At 38.5% G+C, this 12,148-nt stretch overlaps 1 protein-coding gene across 1 annotated transcript in view; it reads left to right on the top strand.

The window, feature by feature from the left end:
* LOC18608550 (histone-lysine N-methyltransferase ATXR3) overlaps positions 1,561-12,148 on the top strand; it is a 13,733-nt gene continuing 3,145 nt past the window's right edge. The window contains exons 1-14 of the mRNA XM_007043309.2: positions 1,561-1,913; positions 2,114-4,726; positions 4,976-5,038; positions 5,858-7,039; positions 7,613-7,974; positions 8,060-8,608; positions 8,698-8,798; positions 9,102-10,161; positions 10,309-10,380; positions 10,532-10,642; positions 10,738-10,838; positions 11,478-11,577; positions 11,662-11,757; positions 11,891-12,058. Of these exons, the coding sequence (XP_007043371.2) occupies positions 2,254-4,726; positions 4,976-5,038; positions 5,858-7,039; positions 7,613-7,974; positions 8,060-8,608; positions 8,698-8,798; positions 9,102-10,161; positions 10,309-10,380; positions 10,532-10,642; positions 10,738-10,838; positions 11,478-11,577; positions 11,662-11,757; positions 11,891-12,058 (6,438 nt within the window). The 5' untranslated portion in view covers positions 1,561-1,913; positions 2,114-2,253. The remainder of the gene's footprint in view (positions 1,914-2,113; positions 4,727-4,975; positions 5,039-5,857; positions 7,040-7,612; positions 7,975-8,059; positions 8,609-8,697; positions 8,799-9,101; positions 10,162-10,308; positions 10,381-10,531; positions 10,643-10,737; positions 10,839-11,477; positions 11,578-11,661; positions 11,758-11,890; positions 12,059-12,148) is intronic.

Here is a 12,148-nt window from a genome sequence, read left to right as displayed (position 1 = left end):
TCAATCTTTAACACAAATTACAATCCCATAAACACAAGTATATAACCAAATAAATAGAAATTTTAAGATTCATTTATGTCCTCCTCAATCTTCATCTTCAAACAAAACATTTGAATCTTATTTGGACAGCAATGATGTCTTAAAGTTTGAATCATTATCAATTTACCATCTAATATTAATTGTTACGAAAGAAAAAGAGATATTGAGTTTTAATCTTAACTAAAATTATGAATTTGACAAATAAATATTAAAGATATTAAAATATATAAAATAAGTAATATTATTGGTAACTAAATTATTAATTAATTTATTTTTTTGACTAACAAAATTGTCTTATCTCAATATGAGACAATTTACTGATTAAATGAATTGACCTATTTAAATTCAATTTTAATATGAATATAAAATTTTAAACTTAACTTATTTTATTTTTAATAAAAATTAAATTGACTCAATGAGACAGGTGGTTTTGACAAGACTAATGATATCCGAAGAAACATGAATTTGGATGCAAGAATGGACATGCACAGGAGACTTTGGCGGCTGGGCTTAGGACAAGAATCATAACCCATGGAAAAACTCAATGAAGAATAAAGGCAAAAAACTTTTCCCACAAAAAAATTCCAAGAAATTGGGCTTTGAACAACCTGAATGCTTGATTTGTTTATAATAAGCCCACAACAACAATGATGACCTCAGTATTTGAGAGTCCCTCCATTCAACTCCCCTCAAATATTTCGCTCATCTTGAGCGCCAAAACTCTCCCATCTTACCCATATCTCCCTCCCCTTCCCCTACTTTTGTTAACTCCGTAAGCTCCCCGAAATGACAAAAAACACCCTCCTTCTACATGTTCTTTTCTCTGATTCTCTACTCCTCCGGTCGACGGCGACGCCAAGTATTTGGAAGGGAACTCGTCTTTCCCCTGCCTCGCACCGCAACGAAAAACATTCGATTTGGTCGATAATTCCCAAGTTGTTGACTCAGTTTGGAGACGGACTTAATTTTTTATTTTGGTATTCTCCCTCTCTATCTATCATTTTCACCCCCACCAACTTTATTAGTAGTAATTAAACCTAACATTCTCCATGTATTACAGTTGCTTGATACATATATTGAATGATTTTTTGTTCAAAATTAAAGTAATTTTTCCAGTTAGATGAAATATAAATATATTTTCAATTTAATGATTTGAAATTTAAAAGAATTTGAATTAATTTAAAATTTTTTATGCAATAGAGGAGTTTTTCTTTTAAGAATTTATTAGATCCTTTATTGAAAAATGATTTATTTGATTATAACAAAAAAGTTAAAAAAAGAAAAAAGAGATATTCGGGAAAGGGCTTTGAGTCGGAGTCAAGGGGCTCAGGACTCCAAGTTTGAAGATATACGGCCGAGGTCCAAAACTCCAAACGTCCCATCACAACACCACTAGACAGTAATGTTTATACGATTCAACATACGGTCCTTCCCTCTTCTTCCTCCTCCGTATCTCATTGCCTAGAAGGGGTACTTTCGTACTTTTATCATTTCACACCCTAAATCCCATAAAATCCACAATCATAAAGAGGGCTGAGCTCGTTAAAAAAATAAAATAAGATAAAATAAAATAATTTTTATTAAAAAAAAAGGAAAAAAAAATTTACAACACGAAGGTTTCGTCTTTCAGACCAAGAACACAAACGCGAGAGAAAGAAACATGTACAACACAGAAAAAAAGAGATAATAGGAGAGCCAAATAAAAAGAGAGAGAGAGAAATTTTCCTTTCTGTTTGTTTGGCGCAAAGATTTCTCTTCCTACAGCTCTGGAATTCGTCGTCGTTTCTCTCGATCTGTTCTTCACGTTCGTCGATTTATAGCTTCCCTGCACGATTTCCTCTCACCCCGATCTATCCCACTTATATTTTCTCTCGGTAAATTCTCTTCTCTTTTTAGCTTCTTCTTAATTCCAAACATTGTTTCTTACATTTCCACGGTCTTCAAACCCTAGAAAACCGTGATGGATTTCGAATGCTTTCCTTCTTTCTTCTCGATTTGTTGTTTTTTTCTTTTCGGTGAAACCCTACATTGATTTGGCTGATGTCGTTTTGTGGTGAATTATTTTGTGAATTAGGTTAATTTTGGAGGGGACGATTTGAGAAGTTGGAAAAGGGGGGAAGTTTGTGAAGTATGAGCATCCATAGCCCCGGGAAAGGGGAGAGAGCTAGGGTTTGAGAGAAGTTGGAGAATTCCGAGGAAATTTTGGGGATTTCCATGGGCGATGGAGGAGTTGCGTGCATGCCTTTGCAGCAGCATCAGCATCAACATCAGCATATCATGGAGAGGTTTCCAGTTACAGAAAAAACGCTTTGTCCCAGCAATGGGCTCACTTCAAAGCCTATTAAGCTCGAAGACAACGCACAGCAGCAGGAGCAGCAGCAACCGCAACAGCAACAACAACAGCAACCGCAGCAGCAGCAACCACGAAAGAAGAAGAAAATGGTGAAAATTAAGAAAGTAGTAGTCGTTAAGAAGAAGGTGGTAGGAGGAGCAGCAGCAAAGAAGAGTGAATTGGTAGTTAAACCAAAGAGTGAAGCAGGATTGAAGAGCAGTAAAGAGGTTGATAAAGGTGAGAATTCTGGGCAGAGGGAGGAAGTGGAAGAAGGTGAATTGGGGACTTTGAAGTGGCCCAGGGAAGGGGAGAATGGGGAGGTTGGGACTGACAAATTAAAGACGGGGGGAATTGAGAAGGGAGAGATTGCTAGTGAGAAATTGAGGAAAGGGGAAGTGGAGAAGGGAGAGGTTGTTTCTGAGGGAAAAGGGGAGGTGGAGAAAGGGGAAATTGTTTCTGGGAAAAAAGGGGAGGTGATGAATGGAGAGATTATTACAGGTAAATGGCGAAAAGGGGAGGCAGGGAAGGGGGAGATGATTCTGGAGAAAGGGAGGAAAGGGGAAGCTGAGAAGGTAGAATTTGGGTCATGGAGAAGCCCCAAAGATGACATAGAGAAAGGTGAGTTCATTCCTGATAGATGGCATAAAGGGGAAGTGATAAAGGATGACTACAGTTACAGTAAATCTCGTAAGTATGAGTTAGGAAAGGAAAAAAGTTGGAAATATGAGATGGAACGCACACCACCTACTGGAAAGCACCCAGTTGATGATTTTTATCGCAGGAAGGAATTCAGTAGAAGTGGTACTCAGCACAGCAAAAGTACTTCCAGGTGGGAAACTAGCCATGAAAGGACTTCCAGGATCAGTTCGAAGATTGTGGATGATGATGGCTTGTATAAGAGTGAGTACAGCAATGGTAAGAACCATGGACGGGAGTACTCTTCTTCTGGTAATCGGTTAAAGCGACATGGTACTGATTCAGATAGCAGTGAGCGCAAGCACTACGGAGATTATGGTGACTATGCAAATTCAAAAAGTAGGAGGCTCTCTGATGATTTTAGTCGTAGTTCCCACCCAGAGCACTATTCACGCCACTCTGTTGAGAGGTTTTATAGAAATTCTTCTTCATCAAGGATGTCTTCTTTGGAGAAGTACTCTTCAAGACATCATGAATCCTCTTTGTCATCTAGAGTTGTTTATGACAGGCATGGACGTAGTCCAGGATATTCTGAGCGGTCCCCACGTGATAGGGTCAGGAATTATGATCACAGGGAGCGGAGCCCAATTCGACGGGAGAGATCCCCATATGCACGTGAGAAATCCCCATATGCTCGGGATAGATCCCCGTATGGTCGTGAGAGATCCCCATATGGTCGTGAGAGATCCCCTTATGGTCGTGAGAGATCCCCTTACACTCGTGATAGATCCCCATATGATCGGAGTCGTCACTATGATCATAGAAACAGAAGTCCTATTAATGCAGAGCGGTCCCCACAGGATCGAGCTAGGTTCCATGATCGCAGGGACCGAACTCCCAGCTATTTGGAGCGGTCCCCACATGATCGGAATAGGCCCAATAATCACAGAGACAACAGTAGAAAAAGTGCAGCAAATGAGAAGCGGAATTCACAATATGGTTGTAAGGGACAAGAAGATAAAGTCAGCCAGAGGGATCATAGTGGAAGAGAGTCACATTCCTCAATTAAAGAATCTCAAGATAGGACCAGTGTGCACAATTTTAATGGATCAGATGAGAAAAATGCTGTCTGTGAATCTCAGAAAGAGGAGCAATCTCTGAGTCCCAGTGTAAATTGCAAAGAACCTCCTCTTCCTGTTGATGGGGCTCCTCCTGAAGAGCTGCAATCGATGGAGGAAGATATGGATATATGTGACACACCACCTCACATTCCTTTGGTCGCTGAGTCATCCGTGGGTAAATGGATTTACCTTGATTATTTTGGTGTTGAACGTGGGCCTTCAAAATTATGTGACCTTAAGTCACTTGTGGAAGAAGGGGTTCTTTTGTCAGATCATTTAATCAAGCATTTAGATAGTGATAGGTGGGTGACTGTTGAAAATGCAGCTTCGCCAATGTTGACCGTGAGTTTCCCATCCATTGTATCTGACACTGTAACGCAGCTGGTTAGCCCTCCCGAAGCTCCTGGTAACTTATTGGCAGAAATTGGAGAATCAAGGCCATTAGGCATTCACAGTGGTGATGAGACAATGATGAATTACCAAGATGACAGTGCAGCTGCGTCTGAGCCCTTAGAAGATCTTCACATTGATGAAAGGGTTGGAGCTCTGTTGGAGGGTGTTAACATTATTCCTGGCCAGGAGCTTGAGATAGTTGGGGGTATGGCATCACTTACTATATTTCTCTGACTCTTTTCTGGTACCAATGCTTTTTATTCCTCTCTTTGAATCTCTGCTGTTGTTGTACTTAATTCTTTTTGTACGCTTCCTCATGCATTTATACATGTGTACGAACAAATATGCATACACTTGTAGGCATATGTGTATATTCATGCATGTAGACATACGCATGGTTGTTGATATTTGAGATTTCGTGTTTACATTTTTCCGGATTTTTATCATCATGCAGAAGTTCTGCAAATGACCTTTGAATTCGATCATGCGGAATGGGAAGGGTGGGGAAATTCTGAAGGTACGTATTTCTTAGAGTAACCTGTATTTATAATTTATAATTGTCTTTTAACTCATGACTCACCTCTGAGCATTTGATTGTTTTCCCCCTATCTTCTACTGGTGAGATAATACATTAGAAGGCGATAAGTACAAGCACCTGGCATTTGGAAAATTCTATTATTTCAGACAATATTGTTGGCTTCTATATTCTAATTATCTATAAAATCAGTTTTTAATTTTATTTTCAAATGGAATTAAGTCTTTCTATTCTAGTGGGGTTGGGTATTTAATTCCTGTTACCACCCACAATTAAACAATGATTATTTTTCGCTTAGAATTTACTTGCTTGGTTCAGATAGTTTTATAGGGACATTTTTTAAAAAAAGAAAAGGAAAAATTTTCTTGCAACTAAAGCATGTTTTAAAATTTTCATCTCTTGTATTAGTGAAGCTTAGGATAATGCTAATAATGTTAGCATTCTGGAACTTTACATTGGACTTAATATGTTGCTTTGTCCTAGTTATCACCTTTCAACTTTCAAGCCTTATTTCATTTCTCAGAAGTTTTTTTCTCTCCTTTGGATATCATGTGCACTTGAGCTGATTTAGATTTCCCAAGCAGGGTGGGAGGCTAAATTGCTACTGAAATGTTATATAAATGCCCAAGTTGGACAATCAAATTTGAAATCAGTACATTAGTTCCACCTGAACAACATAATATTGAGATGAATTCAGAATAAAGAAAAATAATTGAATACTCTGAACTTGTAACAGCATAACACTGGGCATTTAGTTATCCATCTTGTGATGTAATCTTTTTCCTATCTTTGGTATTACAGGTTTCACTTGGCATTATAGTTGCACTGGGGATCACCATGATAAAAAAACTGAAGAATTATCTAGCTACTCTGACACGAAGGCAAAGGAGGCTGCAGAAATCAGGATTGGTGCAGTCTCTGATGGTTCCTCCTGTGCTGACTCTAGTGACTGGTTTTCTGGTCGATGGTCATGCAAGGGTGGGGACTGGAAGAGAAATGAGGAAGCTACTCAGGATAGATCTTCTAGGAAAAAGCTTGTTCTTAATGATGGTTATCCTTTATGCCATATGCCAAAGTCTGGGTATGAGGATCCTCGCTGGCATATGAAGGATGATCTGTACTATCCTTCTCATAGCAGAAGGCTTGATCTCCCTCCTTGGGCTTTCTCCAGTACAGAAGAGAGAAGTGATTGCACTGATATTAGTAGATCTAATCAAATTAAGCCTTCAGTTGTGAGAGGAGCGAAGGGAACCATGCTTCCAGTAGTCAGGATAAATGCATGTGTGGTCCAGGACCAGGGCTCATTTGTATCTGCACCCCGCACAAAAGTTCGAGGGAAGGAGAGGTACTCTTCAAGATCTGCACGGTCACACTCTACAACTAGTGATATCAAGAAATCATCAGCAGAAAGTGATTCACTATCAAAGGCTGTTACTGATCAAGGCTTGAAAGGATCATGGAAGTGCATTGCACCTGTTAATACTCCTAAAGATCATGTTTGCACAGTTGATGAGCTGCAGTTGCACTTGGGTGAGTGGTACTACCTTGATGGTGCTGGGCATGAAAGGGGACCTTCATCACTTTCAGAACTTCAGGTCTTGGTGGATCAAGGTGCTATCCAGAAACATAGCAGTGTTTTCCGAAAATACGATCAAGTTTGGATTCCTGTCACCTCTGCTGCTGGGACTTTTGAAGCCAATGCCAGGAATCAGCTCGAGAATTTTGTATCATCTGCTGATTCTTCAGGATCTCTAATTTCAGACTCGCAAGGTGCTGCCCTTAGTGACAATAATACAAATTCCCGTTCATTTCACAACCTACACCCCCAATTCATTGGTTATACCTGTGGGAAGCTTCATGAATTGGTAATGAAATCATATAAGAGCCGGGAATTTGCTGCAGCCATAAATGAGGTTTTAGACCCATGGATCAGTGCAAAACAGCCAAAGAAAGAGATGGACAAGCACATTTACAGAAAAACAGGTATTTTCAATCATGTTTAATTGTTATATATGAGTTTGATTTGATTGGAAAAGAGAGCTTTTAATTTTAAATGAGATGGGAGAGCCTTTCCCGAGTTTCTTCAAGAGTGATTTTCCCAAGTTTCTTGGGTAGCCTCTTTAATGCATTTTGTAAAATCTCATCATATATATATATAATCACTTAGTAGTTTATGTGATAATTATCTTCATGATGCTTTTTTAGTGGGTTTTCTTGTAACAACAAAATATTATACCTAAACTAGATTTGTGCTTCTACTTGATTTCCGTTTTCCTCGTCGCACTTTTGCACTCTATGAACTTTTTGGCATCACATACATCCCTTTGCCAATGTGTGTTTGTGTGTGTGTGCATGTATATATTTATGCAGACACCTATTTAACTTGGTAAAGGTCCTGAGGTCCTTTTGGACTTGGTGAAGATGAGTGTGCAATGCGCAAATTTTCACTATTTTTCTTTAGTTTGGTAAATTTATGAGGCAGTTATTTATTTATTTGTTCTTTCTTTCTTTCTTTCGTTGTATATATGTGGATGAATGTTGGTCTGTAAATTGCAGATGGTGGCAAACGAGCACGGATGATGGTTAATGGAAGTGAAGAAGAGTATGAAATTGAAGATGAGTTGCAATCAACTCGAAAGGATGAGCCTACATTTGAAGATTTATGTGGTGATTCGACCTTCCTTGAACAAGACAGTACATGTTCTGTTACTGAGATGGGGAACTGGGGTTTGTTAGATGGTCATGTGCTGGCACGAGTCTTCCATTTCTTGAGATCTGACATGAAATCCCTTGCTTTTGCTTCATTGACTTGTAAACACTGGAGAGCTGCTGTCAGGTTTTACAAGGGGATAACAAGGCATGTTGACATGTCATCTGTTGGTCCTAACTGCACTGACTCTGTAGTGTGGAATATCATGGTATGTTCATGGTTGTTTAAAATATGTAAATATGATTTTATTTTTCCCTTTACCCCTCAGGTTTAATATAATTCTTTACTTGCAGAATGGTTATAACAAAGAAAAGATAAATTCGATGATTCTAATGGGTTGCACAAACATAACTCCCAGCACGCTTGAAGATGTTCTTCGTCTGTTTCCTAGTTTATCTTCTATAGATATTAGAGGTTGCAGTCAGTTTGGGGAGTTGACGGTCAAATTTCCAAATTTGAGGTGGTTCAAGAGCCGATGTTTGCATGGTATGACAATTTCGGATGAGTCCAAAACAAGGAGTCTGAAGCAGATTACTGAGAAAACTTCGTCTGGCCTTAAAATGGGCCTGGGAAGTGATATGGATGATTTTGGTGAATTGAAGAATTATTTTGAAAGTGTAGATAAAAGGGACTCCGCAAACCAATTATTTCGTCGAAGTTTATATAGGCGTTCAAAGTTATTTGATGCCAGAAAGTCCTCATCCATTTTATCAAGGGAAGCTCGTATTAGACGATGGGCAATCAAGAAATCTGAAAATGGATATAAGCGGATGGAGGAGTTCCTTGCTTCAAGTCTAAGGGACATCATGAAGGAGAATACCTTCGAATTTTTTGTGCCCAAGGTACTGTGGGTCTTTTGTTTTGTGTATGGCTGTATATTTTTTTATACATTGTGTAAAAGTTTTTATTCTTTGCTGTCATTTGGTATTAGGTTGCAGAAATTGAGGAAAGAATGAAAAATGGTTATTACATTGGCCATGGAGTGGGTTCTGTTACAGAGGACATCAGCCGGATGTGCAGGGATGCAATAAAGTAAGGGTTTCTGGTTGCCTCTTCATTCGACTTCATTGGATACCTTGCATTGAAGAATATTTATAATAATGTATATTGTTTCTTTTCTGTCGAAGTTAAAATGTAAATTTCCTCTTTAAATGCCTAAAGCTGTTCGCACTGCTCCACTTTCTTTTTTTAATATATAATTTATTGAACATAAACTGTTAATTTTGCACTGGCTTCTCTTTCCTCTGCTTTATTTTTCTGGCCATACATTCAGCATGAGTTATTTGATTATAAATGTTCTCTTCCTCTTGTTGATATGCCTACTTTTTGTTTTAGAGCAAAGAATCGTGGTGGTGCTCGCGACATGAATCGCATAATTACTCTATTTATCCAGCTTGCCACACGGTTAGAAGAGGGTGCCAAGATTACTTCTTCTTATGAAAGGGATGAGTTGCTGAAGTCTTGGAAAGATGACTCACCTGCTGGGTTCTCAAAGTACAAGAAGAAACTCGGTAAGGCAGTCACTGAAAGGAAGTACATGAACAAGAGCAATGGCACTTCTTTTGCAAATGGTGGTTTTGATTATGGGGAATATGCATCTGATAGAGAAATTAGAAAGCGCTTATCAAAACTTAATCGCAAATCTTTAGACTCAGAAAGTGAAACATCTGATGAACTTGACCGCTCTTCTGAGGATGGAAAAAGCGAGAGCGAGATTGATAGTACAGCTTCAGACACAGAGAGTGATGTGGATTTCAGGCCTGAAGGTCGGTCTGGGGAGTCAAGGGGAGATGGATACTTTATAGCAGATGATAGTCTTGATTCTATGGCTGATGATCGTGAATGGGGTGCTCGCATGACAAAAGTCAGTTTGGTTCCTCCTGTCACTAGGAAATATGAAGTAATTGACCAGTATGTTATAGTAGCAGATGAGGAGGATGTGCGACGTAAGATGCAGGTATCCTTGCCAGAGGACTATGCTGAGAAGCTCAATGCTCAGAAAACTGGCACTGAGGAGTTGGATATGGAACTTCCTGAAGTTAAAGATTATAAACCCAGAAAACAACTTGGAGATGAAGTTTTAGAGCAAGAAGTTTATGGAATTGATCCTTTTACTCATAACCTTTTACTTGATTCGATGCCAGAGGAGTTGGAATGGCCTCTAGTGGATAAGCAATATTTTATCGAAGATGTTCTCCTTCGAACTCTGAATAAGCAAGTTAGACACTTCACAGGCACTGGGAACACTCCAATGATGTACCCATTGCAGCCTGTTTTAGATGATATTAAAAGAGTTGCTGAGGCAGATTGTGATATACGGACTATGAGAATGTGTCAAGGTATCCTGAAAGCCATAGATGCTCGTCCTGATGACAACTATGTTGCTTACAGGAAGGTATACATGTGCTTCATATCTCATGTATTATTTTCTGTTGTTCTTTTTTTCTCTTTATATTTCATAATGTTTTATTGTTTTCTCTTGTTCCTTAGTTTTATGATGCTGATGTTTCACATTTTTTCTCACTGGAATGTGCTTTATTAGGGTCTCGGTGTTGTTTGCAACAAGGAAGGTGGTTTTGGAGAAGAAGATTTTGTTGTAGAGTTTTTGGGAGAGGTATGAATGTAAATTAATTTATAAGGTTTTTGACTTCTTTCTAGATAAAAAATTTACAGTTTTTTGTTACTATGCACTTATTCTCTGGCTTCTGGCTTTTGAATCAAGTCTCTTTGAAGCCCTTTGCACTGACAGGTTTCAATTTTCATAGGTTTATCCTGTTTGGAAATGGTTTGAGAAGCAAGATGGGATTCGATTGTTGCAGAAAAACAATAAGGATCCAGCTCCTGAGTTTTACAACATCTACCTTGAGAGGCCAAAGGTGTCTACTTCGACATGTCTTGTGCAATGTGTTTGTTGTGGCTAATTTTACTTGTTGTGCTGAAAATGCTTGCCTTATCATCTCTTATTTATCAGGGTGATGCTGAAGGGTATGATTTGGTTGTTGTTGATGCCATGCACAAGGCAAATTATGCGAGTCGAATTTGTCATTCATGTCATCCTAATTGTGAAGCCAAGTAAGTATAATCTGTTGTTCTTTTTGGTCTTTGTAGGATTGTAAAGCACTTCTTTAGTTTTTTTTAAAGCACTTTCCCCATTTTGCCCTAGTTGGAATTGGATACTTGTATAGAGCAGAAAATTTTGGATTTTAAAATATGGAATTATATTTCACCATTGCCATTTTTGATGATTTATATTCATAATTATTTACTGGATGTTTGTCACATACTGATATAATTGTTGGAGAAGTTTAACCTTTTCCCAGTAAAAACAGGTATTTGTACTTGGTTGGAGGTTTTGTACTTCTGATATACTTAAATCAACTTGTGCAAGGAGTTTGGTTGTCTAAAAGCTTAAAAGTAGGATGGATGTTAAACATAATTGGATTATGTTTATTTTGTGGATAGACCGTTTACTAGTATGACCTTTACTCTGTGTTTCCAGATAACTTATCCTTTTCCTTCTGGGACAAATTGTAGTTTAAATCAGTCTCTCTATTATCGGATTATCTAATAGTTTAGTGCTTTCGATAATTCTTAATGGTACTTGAAAGTTGTTGATTGGCAAGACACCTGTTCTTACTTGTGGCCTAGCTACAAATTGAGTTCCCTTCATGGTACCAAGATTTTGTTTTAATTACCATTTCTGGAATGCAGAGTTACTGCTGTAGATGGTCAGTACCAAATTGGAATCTATGCTCTACGTGCAATACGATTTGACGAGGAGATTACATTTGATTATAATTCTGTTACAGAGGTTTGAATCTTTTGTCTTATTGGCCTTGTTGTAGAAGAAATTTCCCATATTCTTATAGCTGATGATTGATGCCTATCTTATTAGAGCAAAGAAGAATATGAAGCGTCTGTCTGTCTCTGTGGTAGTCAAGTTTGCCGTGGCAGCTACTTGAATCTGACTGGTGAAGGTGCATTTCAAAAGGTATGTACTTTTAAGTAGGGTTTTTGAATTAAAAAAAAAAACAAAATTGACACTTTCTTTACTGCCTGTTCAATCTGTTGATTTTTTTTCTCGAGTTTCGAAAAGTTGTCATTAGATGCGCATTGTTCATCAGGTATTGAAGGAGTGGCATGGAATACTTGATCGACAACATCTCATGTTAGAAGCTTGTGAACTAAATTCTGTATCTGAAGAAGATTACCTTGAGTTAGGAAGGGCTGGTCTAGGAAGTTGTTTGCTTGGTGGATTGCCTGATTGGTTGGTTGCATACTCAGCTCGCTTGGTATGTCTTTGCTCTGCCCTCATGCCATTTCATTTCTTCATTTCTAAACTAAGAGAAGACAGAGGAAGGGGGGGGGGGGAGGGGGAGGGG

The sequence above is a fragment of the Theobroma cacao genome, chromosome 2, assembly GCF_000208745.1.
Source record: "Theobroma cacao cultivar B97-61/B2 chromosome 2, Criollo_cocoa_genome_V2, whole genome shotgun sequence".
Lineage (NCBI taxonomy): Eukaryota > Viridiplantae > Streptophyta > Magnoliopsida > Malvales > Malvaceae > Theobroma > Theobroma cacao.
The sequence above is the reverse complement of the archived record's forward strand: the minus strand, read 5'-3'. Positions and strand labels throughout refer to the sequence as shown.